We start from the raw sequence: 19,764 nt of genomic DNA on the forward strand, positions 1-19,764 counted from the left end.
GCCAGGGAAAAGTACTACTAATGCTATATTCCTGGTAAGGCAGCTGCAGGAGAAATACCTAGCCAAAGATAAGCCCCTGTACCTGGCTTTTGTTGACATGGAGAAAGCCTTCGACAGGGTCCCCTGATCCCTTATCTGGTGGTCAATGAGGAAACTAGGGATAGATGAATGGTTTGTGAGAGCTGTGTGAGCCATGTACAGGGATGCCGCTAGTAAGGTGAGTGTTGGCAACGAGTACAGTGAAGAATTCCGGGTAGAGGTAGGGGTCGACCAAGGTTCAGTCCTTAGCCCCCTCCAATTTATCATAGTCCTCCAGGCAATAACAGAGGAATTCAAGACAGGATGACACTGAGAGCTCCTCTCCACTGACGACCTTGCTCTAATTGCTGAGTAACTATCAGAACTAGAGGAGAAGTTTCAGGTATGGAAACAAGGATTAGAATCGAAGGGCCTTAGAGTCAATGTAGCTAAATACCAAAGTCCTAATAAGTAGGAAGGCAGGCAAACCACAAACGCCTTCAGTAGATGGCCCTGCTCGATCTGTAGAAAAGGCGTAGGTAGAAACTCTATAAGATGTACCCAGTGTAAGCTATAGACACATAAGAGGTGCAGCAATGTCAAAGGAAGGCTAACTAGGAAGATAGTTTTTGTATGTGGCAGATGCTCAGGAGCAATAAACACTGCAAATGCTCTGAGACCAACTTCTGCCACATTCCGGGGAGAAAAACTAGAAATAGTTGATAGCTTCCGTTACCTAGGTGACCAAGTCAGTAGCGGGGGCGGTGGTGCTGAAAGTGTAACTGCTAGAGTAAGAATAGCTTGGGCAAAGTTCAGAGAGCTCTTACCCCTGCTGGTGACAAAAGGCCTCTCGCTCAGAGTAAAAGGCAGACTGTATGATGCATGTGTACGTACAGCCATGCTACATGGTAGTGAAACATGGGCTGTGACTGCTGAGGATATGCGTAAGCTCGCAAGAAATGAAGCCAGTATGCTCCGATGGATGTGTAATGTCAGTGTTCATACTCGACAGAGTGTAAGTACCTTGAGAGAAAAGCTGGACCTAAGAAGCATCAGTTGTGGTATGCAAGAGAGATGTTTGTGCTGGTATGGTCATGTTGTGAAAATGGATGAAGATAGTTGTGTGAAAAAGTGCCACATCCTAGTGGTTGAGGGAACCTGTGGTAGTGGCAGACCCAGGAAAACCTGGGACGAGGTGGTGAAGCATGACCTTCGAACTTTAGGTCTCACTGAGGAAATGACTAGAGACCGAGACCTTTGGAAGTGTGCTGTGTGTAAGAAGACCCAGCACGACAAGTGAAACCATAACCCGTGGCCTCTTCATGGGATGTGCCAGTCCACTTATGCATACCTTTCCTTCTTGGGACACAAAACACTACTTGTGAAGACCTGTTGAGGCAAGTGAGAATCGCAATCGATTAACATCAATGGAAATTGCATCTGTGATACCAGTGCCGGTGGCACGTAAGAGAAGCATCCGAACGTGGCCGTTGCCAGCGCCGCCCTGACTGGCCTCGTGCCGGTGGCACGTAAAAAGCACCATCCGTTCGTGGCCGTTGCCAGCCATGCCTGGCCCCCATGATGGTGGCACGTAAAAAGCACCCACTACACTCACGGAGTGGTTGGCGTTAGGAAGGGTATCCAGCTGTAGAAACATTGCCAGATCAGACTGGGCCTACTGCAGCCTTCTGGGTTCCCAGACCCCAGTTGAACCGTCCAACCCATGCTAGCATGGAAAGCGGATGCAAAACGATGATGATGATGATGATGATGATGAAGATATTTATATATATATATAAATATATGTAAATGCATATATATATATATATAATATATATATATACACACACACACACACACATATATATATGTAAATATAATATATATATACATACATACATATATATATACATATATATATATATAAATGTATATACATACATATATATTTATATGTGTGTAAATCAATGCATGCTAGCATGGAAAGCGGATGCTAAATGATGATGATGATTATATATATATATATATATATATATATATACACACACACACACACACACACATATATATATGTAAATATAATATATATAAATACATATATATATATACATACATACATACATATCTTTATATATAAAAGTAAGATTGTGTGCTGACTGTCTCCTACGATTTAGATTCCTAACTACTCCCACATTTTGCGGTGCAGTTTAACCAAAACCAGATATCTTATAGTCGTGATTCATATCGAGCCCTTCTGGGTATTAGCGCGCATCTACAATGAGTCTACGATTTAAAAAAAAATTTACCATCAATTTTTCCCATTTTAATGCATTTTTGGCATATATAAGGGAAGTAACTCTCTAAGAATTTATTATTAAATCTCAGAACGTAAAAAGCTACAGTAACACCCCCCCCTTAGTGGTTAGCCATATTGAGATAGCTATTATACTTTACATCTCTAAAAATGCTTATATAGTTATTTCCCTTACAAACCCGAGCAACGCCGGGCAATACTGCTAGTATATATGTATATATATATATATACATATACACATACATATAATATATATATATATATATTAGGGAACTATTAGACCTGACACCGTGTATTAGCCAGTGTTTTCAAAGTGATGAATAGCTTTTTGCGGAAACCATGGTTCGCTTTGTTTTCTGACTTTATTATCATCTTATAATCATCTCCTAACAATGACTTTTATGACTTTTATTACTACCTCAGTCCATCTAAATGTATATATTTGTCGTTACCTGTTATAAAAAGCCTTTTTTTATTTGCAATGAGCATTTTCATTGATTTTTCATATTTTACTCTTACATTTCCACGTGTATTTTATATTTTCTTTTTGTGACATATTTCTACTATATATATATATATATATATATATATATATATATATATATATATATATATATATATATATATATATATCTTTATATGTGTGTAAATATAATATTATATATATATATATATATATATATATATATATATATATATATAAGAATCTTTTTGTGTAATGAGATAAAAACCAAGTCTGTGTAGATATTAGAACATTTATAGATAGAAGGTCTTACACCTGTTTCCAGGATATTTGTTAATTATATCCCTTCATCAGAGACGGTGTGAGAGGATGGTTAAGTCATAATTAGTTTAGATGTGATAAAAAATAGAGAGTGAGGTGGAAGAATGAAAATTGATGCAAGATATGTAGGGATATTGAAGTTTTAATCCATTTTTTTAAGGCAGAATTGTATATATGTCATATTCAAATACCCTATGAGTAAAGTCCAAAAGTCCAACAGAGTTTTAAATGGGTCCTTCCAAATATAGAGTTTATACACTATGTATGATTCCCTTATGAGTGAGATCCAGCAGTTTTTGAACTTGGTCATTCCAAGTAGTGAATTTGTGTGTGTGTACATATGAAGGTATGTTTGATTGTTGGTATGGCTGTTTTTGTATATGTGGAATAGTATTACAACACATATTTTTGATATATATAAGTATGTGTGTGTGTGTGTGTGTGAATGTTTGTATCTATGTATGCATTTATGTGTGGATGTATGTATGCATTCTGTTATTTTAGTTTAGGGGTAACTTTAACTAATCATCTACTTAGTAGCAAAGTTGTGAAAGAAAACATTTTGTGCATTTATCCTTTAAAACTTAAGAGGGTTCACAGATTTTTATTGTCTCAGTTATCACAATCATTTGTAGTTTATAAATTAAGGAGCTGTGTTCTCTCCACAAGAACCAAGAACTTTGCTCCAGACAGGATGGTGTATATCCTGTTGCTCTAATTATTTTAGGTATAAAACTGAAATATTAGGTACTGTTCTTTCTGTCAAGTACAAAGTTTGTTAATGAAAAACTGAATGGATATAAGATTTTCTACTGTGTTACTAGCTTTAACTAGATATAGTTAGTATGTATGTAGTTATACAGTTATTACAATAACTTTTACTCCTTAGTCTTTTTAAGCATTAAAAATGCATTGAATAACTGAGAGAAAGGGTAAATGATTAGAGAATTTTTACCAGTGTATTGGTTCTGTGTTCAGGATTTGACTTCAAACCAGTAAGAATTCCAAGTATTCCAACTCCAATAATCTAAACAAAACAAATATTATGCAATAAAATAATCTGCAGAGAAAAATTGGAAATATTAAAATAAATGCGAAATTTTAAACTAAAGTATTAACGAATTGAAAATAGCATCAAAAATAATAAATAACATAAATATATATTTTGCCTTCATCCACCATACTCCATCCAGATTGACTGTTAAAAGAACGTTGGTGTTTTCTTGATACCATTATGGCTCACTGCTACTTTCCAATAACTCATACCACCTTCTGAGATAATTCAGGGATCTTCAAGGTGGTTTTTCATTTCTCAAATTCCATATAGGTGATGGAGCCAAATTTATTTTTTGACATCTCTTTGTGGTCAAGTTTATCTGTCAACAGCAATGTGTTGCAAGAACACAGCCAGACCCTTTACTTGTACTAATAAATAAAGCTGAAGGGTAACCTATATTAGCAAACTGTTTATACATATGGGAATGTGATGCTGCTGTGACATGAAAATGTCCAAGAATACATTAAAAGGAAATCATAAGCGGTTTGACTGGTTAGTAAATACTTCTTCATAAATTCACTATATCAATCTGTTTAGATGGTTTGTTTCTTCTTCATCTACATACTATAAAGAACTGTTCCAAACTTACAAGCAATGGCCTACCTCTACTTCAGCCCACCTAATGTAGTTATTTATCTTCTTGTGTCCTGATGGTGTCTGAGTCACAAATCTTCTACTAAATAATTTGCTCCATCATTCCTCATTCGAACTCTTTCATTCTGAAATATCTGTTCTACAGAAGTTAAAGTTTTACATTAACTGCTTTAATTTTACCAGTCTGAGAGAGCCTCCATGGAGAAAACCTTCCCCATTCACAGCTCACTTTGCACTCAACTTCATATTATGCATACTTGATCCATCTCCTTCAACCCTAACACTTTCCACTCTACCAACATCTCAACCTTGCATACAACTATGCCATGTACAAAAATACTCTTGATTGCTTCAAACTAGTAAGGCCACTGATACTGACAAGGTCCCATCTGTTACATTCAGTTACATTTTACACCGGATCTTAGAACTTGCTCTTGTACTCCACAAACTCCCTTGAAACATGCTATAGTGTGTGTCATTTCTAAGAATGGTAATTCCACTGACTCATCAATCTCCATCTCATTTCACTTACTTCATTATTTTTATGGTTACAGAGATGACTACTAAAAGTGACACTCTCTAACATCTTGAATGTCCCTCTCTCCCTCTATCTCCTCATTGACCACCAGTATGGCATCTGTAGAACCAAATCTATCAGAGAACTATCCAAGAGATTTCATTTTAGGTTCAGTGAAAATAATCTGAAGGTTTTAGCTCTAGGGTTTTACCCTGCTGGCCAGCATGTGAATCTCCTGTTGTATCATCCCACTTAGAAGCACAATCCATCTCTCCTCTCATAAATCTGTAGCTTAGTAGATGATCATACAGTCATGGGAATGTGATAATGAAGCATTTATTGTCTAACTCTCAACCAATCAGATATGCCCCAGGATTCAGTTTTGTTCCCTAAACTCTTCGTTCCATACATCAATCGTCATTTACTGTTACATTCAGTAACACTCACTCAAATTATAACTCTTCATTCTTCTTTAACTTTTCCAACCATGCATCATCCATACACAATCTAGACAAAACATGTTGAATATGCACATATTCTATGAATGGAGATCTCATATGTCACCTCCATAGAAGCCAAAACAGTATTATTTGTTGTTCCTTCTTGAGCCATGCTTGGCTCATAAGGGCTGGTTTCCCGGTTTCTTGGTGCAGAGGTTCCCCACCTGGACAGGATACCAGTCCATCGCAGGTGAGCTGCAAGATGCAGGAGGAAAGAGTGAGAGAAAGTTGTGGTGAAAGAGTCAGCAGAAGTTTCACCATTACCTTCTACCGGAGCCACATGCAGCTTAGGTATTTTGCTCATAAACACACACATCGTCCTGTCTGAGATTCGAACCCGCGATCCTTTGACCATGATTCCGCTGCTCTAACCACTAGGCCATGTGCCTCCAAAGAGTATTGTACTATAGCCTCAACTACAATCTTCACAATTGCTCTAATTGTTGGGTCTAACTATCACTGAAGACCTTTCCTTAACATAGCTAGGATTGTATGCCAAATACTGACCATTCTTTTCTGGGCTACAAAATATTTCTGCCTCAACAACTGCCGACACTTTACAAAGCTCAACTGAGGATTACAATGAAGTATTACTCTCATCTGGGACTGTGTTTCTGCTACATATATTCACATTCTGGACCATATTCAGAGAAGAAAAAGCCCTAGATCAACAAGCATAAAATCAGGCACAGATATGTTCTAACCTTTGGCACACTGGTGTACTATATCTTCTCTTATCTGGGACAGTGTTCCTGCTATGTATACTGAATCTCTGGACCAATATGTGGTCCCCAAATAGTCTGTAAGGGAATTAGGTCTCAAATAAAACTAACACTGACTATGATGACCCATCCAGCCAATACCAGCATGCAAAAGCAGAGGTAAAATGAAGAAAATGGCTTAAATATTTTAGCAAATAAACAATGAAAAATGAATTAAAGTAGAAATTTGAATCCTTTTCTACCAATAAAATACAATTATTATTTCCATGGAATATGAGGCATTCCCAAAATAAATTAAATAAACACTTGGTGTCATCATTATCAGCCAAAGGCATTACTTTATGGATATTTTAAACCTGTGAATTCATTTGTTATCCTAGGATATTTGAAACAGTTTGATTTCTACTGTAAGATATTTTATTGCATGTTCAGTTTGGGAGTACTCCAAACCATTTTGGGTAGGTTTCAATTAGTCTTAACTATCAGCCTATGACCCCAACATCAAAAATGGTAGTATTGGTACCTCATAACAAATAAAGAAGAAACAGTTTGAAAACTAAGTCAAAAGTTCAAAGGTTTTTTTTTCCATCAATAAAAACAACTGAAAAATTTAGTTGTATCAATACCTCTTTGATCAATATAAAACTGTCACAAAGAACACCAATACTTACCCATAGACTTGCAGTAAATGATCCAGCAGCAATCCTTACAGACAGATCATCATAAAGATAACTATCATAATAAAAACCATAGTAATTGGTGTAGTATTTTTTTGTTGTAAAACCGATTATTGAACAAATGAAACAAAATATTCCAAGAGTCAAATGCATTGCTCCCGTTATTGTCATCGCAAGGTAGTTGAAACCAACAATCATCTTGAGTGCTTATCTAAATATAAAGAAAAGTTTAAAATTTTAGCTATGAACAATGTAACTTTTGCTGTTGTTTCTCAAATAATCTCAACTTACAAATATTATCGAGTGAACTTGCTTGTTTGAAGCACCTGGAGATTTATTATCAAGATTAAAAAGAAAGAATAAAATGAAAAATAAGTAACTCAAATTACTTGACTATCTGTAAGTTGATAGCAAAGCTTTACATGACTACAATAGTCTCTTCACTGGTGAAATAGTAAGCCCACCCGTGACACTTAGCTCTTCTCATTTTCTTGTATCTTCTGTGATTTACTCACACTGACTTTGTATCAAACATTTTCAAACTTTTGGATAAACTCTTTTCTTAATCATATTTTCTTTACAGAATTTGACATTTAAAATTCCAAATTCAGCCTATGCAAATTTCTCTAGCCTGAGAATGATTGCAAGCTGGTTTGAGATTTGATCTGTTTCTCCTGGACTAAATAATGAAAAATATTTGCTGACATTGTGAAGATCTTTAAAGTTAGTGATGGAAAGATGAGAAATAGTGCCAAGATATGCAGTAGATATGGTAATGTTTAACATCAGTCTGACACAAACGATACACATATAGGCACAGGAGTGGCTGTGTGGTAAGTAGCTTGCTAACCAACCACATGGTTCTGGGTTCAGTCCCACTGCGTGGCATCTTGGGCAAGTGTCTTCTGCTATAGCCCCGGGCCGACCAATGCCTTGTGAGTGGATTTGGTAGACGGAAACTGAAAGAAGCCTGTCATATATGTATATGTATGTGTGTGTTTGTGTGTCTGTGTTTGTCCCCCTAGCATTGCTTGACAACCGATGCTGGTGTGTTTACGTCCCCGTCACTTAGCGGTTCGGCAAAAGAGACCAATAGAATAAGTACTGGGCTTACAAAGAATAAGTCTCGGGGTCGATTTTCTTGACTAAAGGCAGTGCTCCAGCATGCCCGCAAGTAAAACAAGTAAAACAGTAAAAGAGTAGATGTAGTTTTGGGGATAAGAAATCTTCTTTGTGAGATTAGTTTGAAGAAGTACAAGAAATTTAGGTATCTGTGAGTTTACTAACTGACATAGAAGAAAAGGAAAAGAAAAATTGAAAAATTAGTTGCTCAATTCATCTAACATTAGTAAAAAAAATACTCTCTTACTCATAGTTCAGGTCTTTTCCTTCACATCAGAGAAGTTCAAACAAAAGCTTCCTTAAGCCAAATTTCTAGATAAACTTGCTAACATTTCAGGTAAAACTTGATTTGCATATGTTCTTTGAATGCTAGCATCTTTTAGAGTTTTTAGTTGTCTGACATTCAGGACTTTGTTAGAACTGTAGCTCAAAATTTACCAACTGTTGTTACCCTTGACATCAGCTGAACATTTGATTTTGTTTGACAAATGATTCCTCCACCAAAAGTGTTCTCCTATGGTCTCCATAAGTGTGGGCCTTCACCAATCAAGCACCATCTATAAATAATCTGTACATCACATGCCTAACTTATACTAGCTTTTGCTCCATAAACAGAAGCATCTCCAATAGGGACACAGCAAAACAACACAAGTACCTACATAAAAAAAAAAAAACATCATTACACTTGTCCCTCACCCTTAAAATGAGCAGTGTGAAGATAGAGTCCTCATTATTAATCCAAATGTTAAAACTCATAATCACCAGACTTCTCTCATGGTAAAAGTACATCTTTTAGTTAGTAGGATCGTACATCAAAGACTGTCGCTACTCTTCATCCCTAAACAATTACTGACCATTTACAACATTCAAGTATATCCCACATGTTGGCAGGTGCTGCTATTTCTCATACAGACATCTTAGATTGTGTCCAAAGGAAGGTCATTCAGCTGATTATCATAAAATTGCTCATAGGCATGCTGTAGCCACAAGATCCCAGATGGGTTTTCTTTTCTCTGATTTTCTATCATTATTTTATAATATCTGCTTCATGGATTCAGTTGGGCTCATGTCATTTCTCCTCAAGCAGTCCCAACACATTCACTTCTCCTTCTCTAATTTTGTGTTGTGTCCAACTACCCAGGCAACCACCACTGGTAATGCCACTCCAGGGCAAGCTCAGCTTTTGAATGCATAACGAAGATACACGTACATGCATGCAGACACACACACATACAAACTCTCATTTATATATATGGAAGATGCAGGCTATTCATCAATAGAAGAAAAGGATAAACAGTATATATAGTGTAGTGTTTGAATACGTTGGTGAAGTTTTAATAAATCTTAATACAGTGAATTGAAAAACACTTTACCTTTCACATATTTAACATCTGCTGCAGGAGGTATTCTAAGATTTTTGACTGAGCATACGATAGTTAATTCACTAAAGCATATGTTCTTAAATGATAGGGAGAAATGAAAAAACGAAGTATCAAAATTCTGTCTATACACACAAACAAATGTAGAATGACACACAGGCCATATACATACATGCACACTTCACGCAAGGACACATATGGAGACACACATCCATACATAAGAGATGCACATACATTGTCACACAAACCCATATACAGACACACTTAAACAAGCACACACAAGGAAACAGAGGTACACATACACACACAGACACACACACGCACATACAAACACACACAACATAAACACACAAGTACATTGATATGCAGAATACATACATACAAATGTGCACTCAAGCATACACACACATACATACACACATACATGCATACATAGATACATATGTATATATGCACCTACACTGACGCACATGCTTGCATACAGAAAAACAGAAACACAATTCCAATAATGGACAAAGGCTGCATGATGAAAATTTTATTTGAAAATAAATAAATGAGTGGAAATTGGACTGGTGAGGTGTTGAATTAATATGGCAATAAAAGAGAATGACTCTCCCTAGACACAATTATAAATATATATACATACATACACACACACACACATATATATATATATTAGAAGAAACGAGGTACTCATATATATATATATATTTATATATATATTTATGATATATGTATGTAATATATATATATACATATATTATATATTATTCATTCATTTTTTTTCATTTATTCATTTACTTGATTCAGTAATTTGACTGTCGCCATGCTGGAGAACCACCTTTAGTCGAGCAAATCGATTCCAGGACTTATTCCCTGCAAGCCTAGTACTTATTCTATCAGTCTCTTTTGCCGAACCGCTAAGTTACGGGGACGCAAACACACCAGCATCGGTTGTCAAGCGATGTTGGGGGAGGGGGGAAAACACAACACACAAACAAACACATATATATATATATATACATATATACGATGGGCTTCTTTCAGTTTCTATCTACCAAATCCACTGACAAGGCTTTGGTCGGCCCAAGGCTATAGCAGAAGACACTTGCCCAAGGTGCCACGCAGTGGGACTAAACCCGGAACCATGTGGTCCGTAAGCAAACTACTTACCACACAGCCACTCCTACGCCTTTATATAAATTTATATAAATTTATATAAATATATATATATATATATATATATATACTCATATATATCATATATATACTCATCATATATATATATATATATAAAATCATCATTATCATCATCATTGTTTAACATCCGTTTTCCATGCTAGCATGGGTTGGATGAATTGACTGGGGTCTGGGAAGCCAGGAGGCTGCACCAGGCTCCAGTCTGATCTGGCAGTGTCTCTATTGCTGGATCCCCTTCCTAACACCAACCACTCCGGAAGGGAATCCAGCTGTAGAAACACTGCCAGGTCAGACTGGAGACTGGTGCAGCCCCTGGCTTCCCAATATATGTATATATTGTATATAATGTATATAAATATACAATATATATATATCCTGTATATATATTATATATTGTATATTAATATATTTATATATATATAATATATAGATATATATAACTATATATAATATCCTGTATATATATTATATATGTGTATATTTAATATATATATATATATATATATATATATATATATATATATATATATATATATATATATATTATACATATATGTGGAGGCGCAATGGCCTAGTGGTTAGGGCAGCGGACTCACGGTCGTAGGATCGTGATTTCGATTCCCAGACCGAGCGTTGTGAGTGTTTATTGAGCGAAATCACCTAAAAGCTCTACGAGGCTCCGGCAGGGGGTGGTGATCCCTGCTGTACTCTTTCACCACTCTTTCTCGCACTCGTTCTTCTCGCTTAGCGGGGTGGTGTCATTCGAAGGCTAAAACAATGCGAACGCATTGTGACCAGCGATGTGTAACTACATCTGATGGACTGGTCGGTCACGTGATGGTGATGGTGATATTATACATATACATAAATTGTATATATATTATACATGTATCTCTTTTACTTATTTCAGTCATTTGACTGTGGCTATGCTGGAGAACCACCTTTAGTCGAGCAAATTGATTCCAGAGCTTATTCTTTGTAAGCCTAGTACTTATTCTATCAGTAACTTTTGCCTAACCGCTAAGTCACAGGGATGTAAAGATACCAACATCGGTTGTAAAGTGATGGTGGGGTGAGAATCACACACACAAACATATACACACATACATATATATATACATACATACATATATGTATATGTAAGCTATGGACATATAAGAGGTGCAGCAATGTCAAAGGAAGGCTAACTAGGAAAATAGTTTTTGTCTGTGGCAGATGCTCAGGAGCAATAAACACTGAAAATGTGCAGAGACCAACTTCTACCACGTTCCAGGGAGAAAAACTAGAAATAGTTGATAGCTTCCGCTACCTAGGTGACCAAGTCAGTAGCGGGGGTGGGTGTGCTGAAAGTGTAACTGCTAGAGTAAGAATAGCCTGGGCAAAGTTTAGAGAGCTCTTACCCCTGCTGGTGACAAAAGGCCTCTCGCTCAGAGTAAAAGGCAGACTGTATGATGCATGTGTACGTACAGCCATGCTACATGGTAGTGAAACATGGGCTGTGACTGCTGAGGATATGCGTAAGCTCGCAAGAAATGAAGCCAGTATGCTCCGATGGATGTGTAATGTCAGTGTTCATAATCGATAGAGTGTAAGTACCTTGAGAGAAAAGCTGGACCTAAGAAGCATCAGCTGTGGTGTGCAAGAGAGACGTTTGCCCTGGTATGGTCATGTGACGAGAATGGCTGAAGATAGTTGTGTGCAAAAGTGCCACACCCTAGCAGTTGAGGGAACCTGTGGAAGAGGTAGACCCAGGAAAACCTGGGACGAGGTGGTGAAGCACGACCTTCGAACCTTAGGTCTCACCGAGGAAATTACTAGAGACCGAGACCTATGGAAGTATGCTGTGCGTGAGAAGACCCGGCAAGACTAGTGAGACCATAACCCGTGGCCTCTACCTGGTATGTAGCCAGTCGACTTATGCATACCTTTCCTTCTTGGGACACAAAACTCCACTTGTGAAGACCCGTTGAGGCAAGTGAAAATCAAAAAATCAAAATCAAACCAAATCAAATCAGATATCAGAAAGCAGAACCAAAATCGAAGTCGATCAACATCAATAGAAATTGCAGCTGTGATACCAGTGCCGGTGACAAGTAATCGAACCATCCGATCGTGGCCGTTGCCAGCGCCGGCCTGACTGGCCTCTGTGCTGGTGGCACGTAAAAAGCACCATCCGTTCGTGTTGCCAGCCTCGCCTGGTCCCCGTGCCATATATATATGAAAGAAGGTTTGAAAATGCAATTTTAAAAGATGTTTATTTACTTTACCGGTTTCACTCTTTGGAAAAAGAATGTCAAAAGTAACATGTAGAAGTTTGGTTGCGTAAATTATTGGTTGTTACAAAATGCTCTTTTTTTCCAAAGAGTGAAACTGGTAAAGTAAATAAACATCTTTTAAAATTGCATTTTCAAGTCTTCTTTCGTATATAATTCCACTCGTGCGGTACCACTTTGTTATATACATATATTCTTGTTGAGACCTCCTTCGGTCATGACTGACCGTGGAATTGCACCTAGAAAGTTACCCTCCCAAGCACAAGTCTGAGGCACAAGTCTGGGCAAGGTTGTTTATGGAAGACCATCAGTCGCCTATGCATACTGGCCTTCCCTCTCCACGCCACCAGTGTTATCCAAGGGAAAGGCAAAGGGGCCGATACAGCTTGGCACCTGTGACGTCGCAACTCATTTCTACAGCTGAGTGAACTGGAGCAACGTGAAATAAATTGTCTTGCTCAAGAACACAACACGCAGCCCAGTCCGGGATTCGAACTCACAACCTCACGATCGTAAACTCGACTCTCTAACCACTGAGCCATGCGTCTTCACATATATATATATTATATACATATATATATATTATATACATATATATATATATATATATATATTCCCTGTATCTCTCTCTCTCACTCTTCCTCCTTGACTCTCTCTTTGTTCACACATGACCAACAGCTATCCATTTTTCTTTCTTCCACTTCCTTCCTAAAAACGATGTGCTTTTACCTGTTTCTTCTCAAAGCTCGTTTTTCCAGCATTCACCACTTCACACTGTCTTGACTTAACAGCCCTCACCGTTTGTTTTTACTACTTTGTTCTCACTGTCCTGTTTTTGTTACCACTTTCACCCTCCGCAAAAAATCCCAAATTTTATTTAATTGTTTTGCAAGAAGGACATTTTTAACGAAGCTGCGTCATGTCCCTACCTTTGAAACGCGGAGTAGATAAATCAATGGACAACTGATGAAGGGAATGTTATGATGATTGTCCCGTTTCAATACTTATTTGTTTCGTTGTTCAAAAAAATGTTCATTTTCTATGTTTTTTTATGTTCTCTTTCTCTTTTTGTTCGTGTTTCTTTGATGTCCTGTACCCATATATGCATGTATGTATACATATGTATGTAGGTATGTACATATATGTATGTATGCATATACTTATTATGTAATATTTATATATATATGTAAATATATATATATATATATATTATTACATCTATATCTATCTATCATTCTATCTATCTATCTATCTTCTATCTATCTATATATATATATAAGAATGAGTCCTGAGGTCAATTTTTTTTTATTAAAGGTGGTGCTCCAGTATGGCTGCAATGAAATGACTGAAAGAAATAATGCATATATATAAACATATATATATAAATATACATATAAATATATATATACATATATATAAATATATATATACACATATATATAATATATATACATAATATTTATATATATGCAATCAAGCACTCGTGGAAACTCACCTCAGCCCTGATATAGAGGACGCAGAAGTACACATACCAAACTATGCCATACTGCGAACAGACAGAAGGGAAACGAGCCATGGTGGAGTTGCTGTATACATTCGAGATGACCTCACATCCCAGGTCTTAATGACATACTCAAATTCGGTATGTGACACTTTAATTGTATACATAAGACAACATAATATAGTCATATGCAATACATATTCCCCACCGGATGCCCCAAACCACATAGGCAAGTTTGAAGATTGCCTCACATGAATTAAAGAAATACTCATGAATCTGGAACACCAGGTGACCATATTTCTTATGGGTGATTTCAACTTCCCCAACGTCAAATGGCCCGAAGGTCACATACTCTCAGGAATGAATCATTGCAAGCAAGTACAGGTGGAGTCCCTGCTCAACCTCACCAATGCCTTATTCATGGAGCAAGTTGTACTCAAACCAACTAGGGTGAATAACATTCTGGGTCTCTGCTTCACGAACAATATGGACATCATTCATAATGTGAAAGTGACACCGACATTAGTTTCAGATCACAACATAATAGAGCTGTCTATGTTTGGGCCAAAAGTAACCAGAGACATACAGCCTAAAGAAAGCACCCGAAATCTCTCCAATCTGAACTTCCACAAAGCGTTCACATGAACAATATATACATACGCACACACATACGCCCATGCATATGAACTCACACTTACCTTCCACACGCACAACATGCACTCATACATACATGTACACCATTACACATACACACGCACATACACGCAGTTAGGGGGTTAGTGAGGAGAAGGAGAAAGGGCGGTGGTGCGATCGATTCGAAGAGCGCGGGCAAGGGCGTTTTGGACAAGGGTTGAGGGGTATCCTCGATGCCTGAACAGGCGGGCCAGGTAGTCGGACTGGGTCTCAAAACCTGGTCACGGCTGCACAAGCGTCAGAGGCGGAGGAACTGGGAGTAGGGGACGGTCCGTTTGGTGTGGAAGGGGTGGGAAGAGAAGTTGAGGTAGAGGTGGTAATCGGTGGGTTTGAAGAAGGCGGAGGTGGTGAGAGAATGGGAGGGGTTGTTAATGGTAAGAGAGATATCAAGGAAGTTAACCGAGGTGTTAGAGATAGTAGAAGTGAATTAGAGAAAAGGGTGGGAGTTAGAGAGGAAAGAGATAAAGTGGCAGAGTTGTTCACGAGAGAGGAAGGTGGCACCTATACAGTCGTCTATGTAGCAACCGTATAACTCTGGGGTCGGCCCGGAGAATTGGGAGAATGCTTGGGCCTCAATGTGGCCAACAAAGAGGCTGGCGAAATTGGGGCCCATTCTCGTCCCCATCGCGACCCCAGACAACTATTGGTAGGTTTCCCCGGCGAACGTAAAGCAGTTGAGGGTGAGGATGAGCTCTGCCAGGCGGAGAAGGGTGGGGTGCTGGGTGTGGAGTCAGGGCGACGTTCGAGGAAGTATTGAAGGGCTAAGAGACCGTCGTTGTGGGGAATCACCGTGTATAGGAAGTTGATGTCCAAGGTGAAGAGGATGTGTGAGTGGCCGGGAGGGAAGGAAAAGGAATTGAGGAGGCGAAGGGCGTGATTAGTGTCGTATATGTGAGATGGGAGGGCAGCAACTAAAGGGGATAGGATGCGGTCAAGGTATTTGGAAATGAGTTCGGTGGGACCACTTCAAGCAGAAACGATAGGGCGACCACGGTTATTGGGTTTATGTATTTTGGGAAGGAAATAGATGGCAGAGTTCCGGGGTGTTCGGATGATGAGGTTGGTGGCGGTGGGGGAGAGCAGAAGAGGAGATGATGTCATGGATGGTGGAGGACACTCGCTGTTGGTAGGAGGAGGTGGGGTTGGAGGGAAGGAGGCGATAGAAGACGGGATTTTGAAGTTGGCTGAGCGCTTCCTCTCTGTGTAGGTCCGCGCGCCACAACACCACTGCTCCACCTTTGTCTGCCGATTTGATGACAATGTCGTTGCGGCGACGGCGGTTGCGAAGGGCAATCGATTCTGCACGGGTGAGGTTGGCTCGGAGGGATCTTTTTTGAAATGGAATCGGTTGACTAACGCATTGCAGTCGTGCACGAACAGATCTAGGCTACTGAATTGGCCTGCAGGCGGTGCCCAGTTGGATGGACGGCGCCCCAGCTCCGAAAAGCAATCCCGATTGTCGTGACGTTGTGTAGACGTGTGGAAAAATGCGCATAGTTTGATGCGGCGCAGGAACTGGCTGACATCGGTGCGGGTCTCAAATTCGTCGCAGTGGGGCGTGAGAGGCGAGAAGCGGAGTCCTCTACTGAGGAGTGAGTGTTCGGTAGCGGAGAGGGAGAGGTTGGGTGGTATAGTGACAACAGTGTGAGGGAGCAGAGTGGTGGGATGAGCAGGGTCAGGAAGAGTGGTGCAGAAGTGTGGGGAGGAGGGTTGGGATGGTTGGGTGAAGATGGGGTAGGGGTGGAAAAGTCAGGGTAGGGTGTGTATGGGTCTGTAGAGGGTGCAGGGGGGATGCGGGATTGGGAGTGGTCGGGTGAGCTGAATGGGAGGGTGTAGGGGGTGTGGGAGGGGGAGGAGGTGAAGGTTTGAGAGGTGGAGTTTTTTGTTTTTGTGTGTGTGAGAAAATTGTGGAGTTGGTGGTTGAGATTAAGAATGAAGCAGAGAATGGGTTGGGTGAAGGGTGGAGGGCAGAGCGAGGAGAGGAGGAGGTAAACCTGGGGAAGTTGGTGGTCAAGGGAGTGAAGGAAGGCGCGGTGGAATGGATGGTGGTACGGATGAGGAGGTGGGAGGGTGGGCTCGATGAGGGAGATGAATAGGGGGTGGCGTGGAACTTCAAGAGGAAGCCATGGGGTGTGACGTGATGGCGTAGGCATATATATATATATATATATATATATAGTAAATAAAAAAAAAGGAAGAAACAAAAAAAATAACAACGAGAGGACGTGGTACATGTAAATATTAGCAGACGCTCAGTGAAGGAAAGAAAGATTGTTTAATGTTTCGAGCAGATGCTCTTCTTCGGAAACAGAGTAAAGTCGAATAGAAGGGAAGAGAGAGGAAGAAAACTGCTAACGATTCACATCAGGTTACATTTTGAAATGACCGGAAAGGAATAGGTGAAGAAAAAGTTCTTTCTAAGACAGGAGAGTGTGTTTGTGTGCGTATGTGCGTACGCGCATGTGTGTGTGTGTAATAGCACGTGAGTGTGCGTATGTTTGTGTATGTGTGGTGTGTTTGTAGTTTTGGCTGTTTATATGTGTATGTGTGAATGAACTCTGTGTCGCTTAATGTTGTAGGAAGAATTCAGTAGCAGGAATGCTAGTCTTTTGTGCAGTTGTGTCTCTTCAGGTGTGCGTTGAGGAATGGTCAGTACAAAGGCAGTTTGAAGTACGTGTGTGCGTGTATCTATATGTTGTGTGTGTATGTTTTGTTTGTAGTGTGCGCATGCATCATTGCGTGTTCATGTATGTGTGTGTGTGTGTGTGTGCGTGGGGTTGTATGTTGAGTATATGTGCGTTCCTTTGTGTGTGTGTGTGTGTGCATTCGTGTGCATGCGTGTATGTGCGTGTGTATATGCCCATGTATGTGTAATGGTGTACATGTATGTATGAGTGCATGTTGTGCGTGTGGAAGGTAAGTGTGAGTTCATATGCATGGGCGTATGTGTGTGCGTATGTATATGTTGTGCATGTGAACGAGGGGTTGTGCGTGGAGGTATATGTGTGTTTTTTAGCAGTTGTGCGTGAGTGTGTATATGTGTGTATGTGCATGTGTGTATATGTGTGTGGCGTAGGGTGTGTGTGTTAGGTATATGTTGCCTATACATACATACATGCATATATAATATATATATATATATATATATATTATATATATATATACATGCATATATATGTGTATATACATACATACATACACATATGCAAATATATGTGTGTATTTTGTTATATATATATTGAATACATAAATAAAATACACACCACAACACACATATATATATATATAATATTGAGTTAGAAAACTGAGAGATCTAATATATTACAGATTAATTAATTAATAATTGGATCTTTTCAATTCTGAAGCCAGGACCACGATCTTTCTCTTAACTAAATATTCTGAAACTTCGTATGCTGATAGAGTCTAGCAAAACAAGACACAGCTTGGAACTAGTTTATTTGAGAAAAATCTTTTATGACTGTTTAATCGTAGATTAAAACTGCGAATTTTAACCAATCAGATTGTTTTGTTTCATGTGTAAAACTTGACTGCATTCTATTAGTGTGACGTAGAAAGCGGTTTTGTGACGTACTAACGTTCGGAAAACTGTAAACAAACACAGAACGTAACGGCAGACGAAATACGGCTACGCATTTCGCCCGGCGTGCTAACGTTCTGCCAGCTCTTTGCTTTTTTAATATTAAATTCTTGCTTTTGCACAAATAATACAATAAGTGAAATGAAACGCATTAGCTTAGAAACGAAATCTTGTTAGAAGCCTCGTCACTGAGATGCCACTTCTTAATAGCAAACGAAAGCAAGTACTAACAGAATGGAAACATTTTCATTTAATACATGTGGCTTATTAACTAGTTTTAATATTGTATTAGAAGGTGGCTGACTATAGGATCCTGGAAACATGAGTACGTTAAATAATTAGAAGGAGATTTCACGGAGACATGCGGCTTGTTTACATTAAGATGTTAATACGTCACCAATTGGTGGTCGAGACGGAGTAAATAAAATAAAGCCGAATGACGGAATATCATTGGTAAAAATTCTAATTATTAAACAACGTTAAACTTAGAAGTTACAATTCCGTTTTCATTTGGTTACAATTAAGTTACTTTTGACACATTCTACCAGTATACGAAGTTTCAAATTGTTTGGGTCAGTAGGGAAAAATTTGAAAAAAACTGGCTTCAGAATGAAAAAGATCCAATTAATTTAATTAATAATTTTTAATTTTGTGTTGTGAAATGAAAACAATTGTTGGGAATATGTTGATAATTAATAAATTAATATATATACATACGCCAAAACACATATATATTAGATCTATCTACATGGGTGTTGTGTGTGTGTGTGTGTGTGTGTGTGCGTGCGTGCGTGCGTGCATACGTGTGTATGTGT

The 19,764-nt window shown here is 38.7% G+C and overlaps 1 protein-coding gene across 4 annotated transcripts in view; it reads right to left on the reverse strand.

The window, feature by feature from the left end:
* LOC115216970 overlaps nucleotides 1–19,764 on the reverse strand; it is a 47,679-nt gene that overhangs the window by 7,117 nt on the left and 20,798 nt on the right. For 3 of the 4 annotated variants that reach the window (XM_036507731.1, XM_036507732.1, XM_036507733.1), the window contains 2 exons: nucleotides 7,178–7,394; nucleotides 4,072–4,143 (listed from right to left, as the gene is read on the reverse strand). In XM_036507731.1, coding sequence (XP_036363624.1) covers nucleotides 4,072–4,143; nucleotides 7,178–7,381 — 276 coding nt within the window. In that variant the 5' untranslated portion in view covers nucleotides 7,382–7,394. Of the gene's footprint in view, nucleotides 1–4,071; nucleotides 4,144–7,177; nucleotides 7,395–9,678; nucleotides 9,703–19,764 lie in introns of those variants that run through there. The other variant, XM_036507734.1, reaches the window with a different exon arrangement.

This window comes from Octopus sinensis, linkage group LG11 (assembly GCF_006345805.1).
Source record: "Octopus sinensis linkage group LG11, ASM634580v1, whole genome shotgun sequence".
NCBI lineage: Eukaryota > Metazoa > Mollusca > Cephalopoda > Octopoda > Octopodidae > Octopus > Octopus sinensis.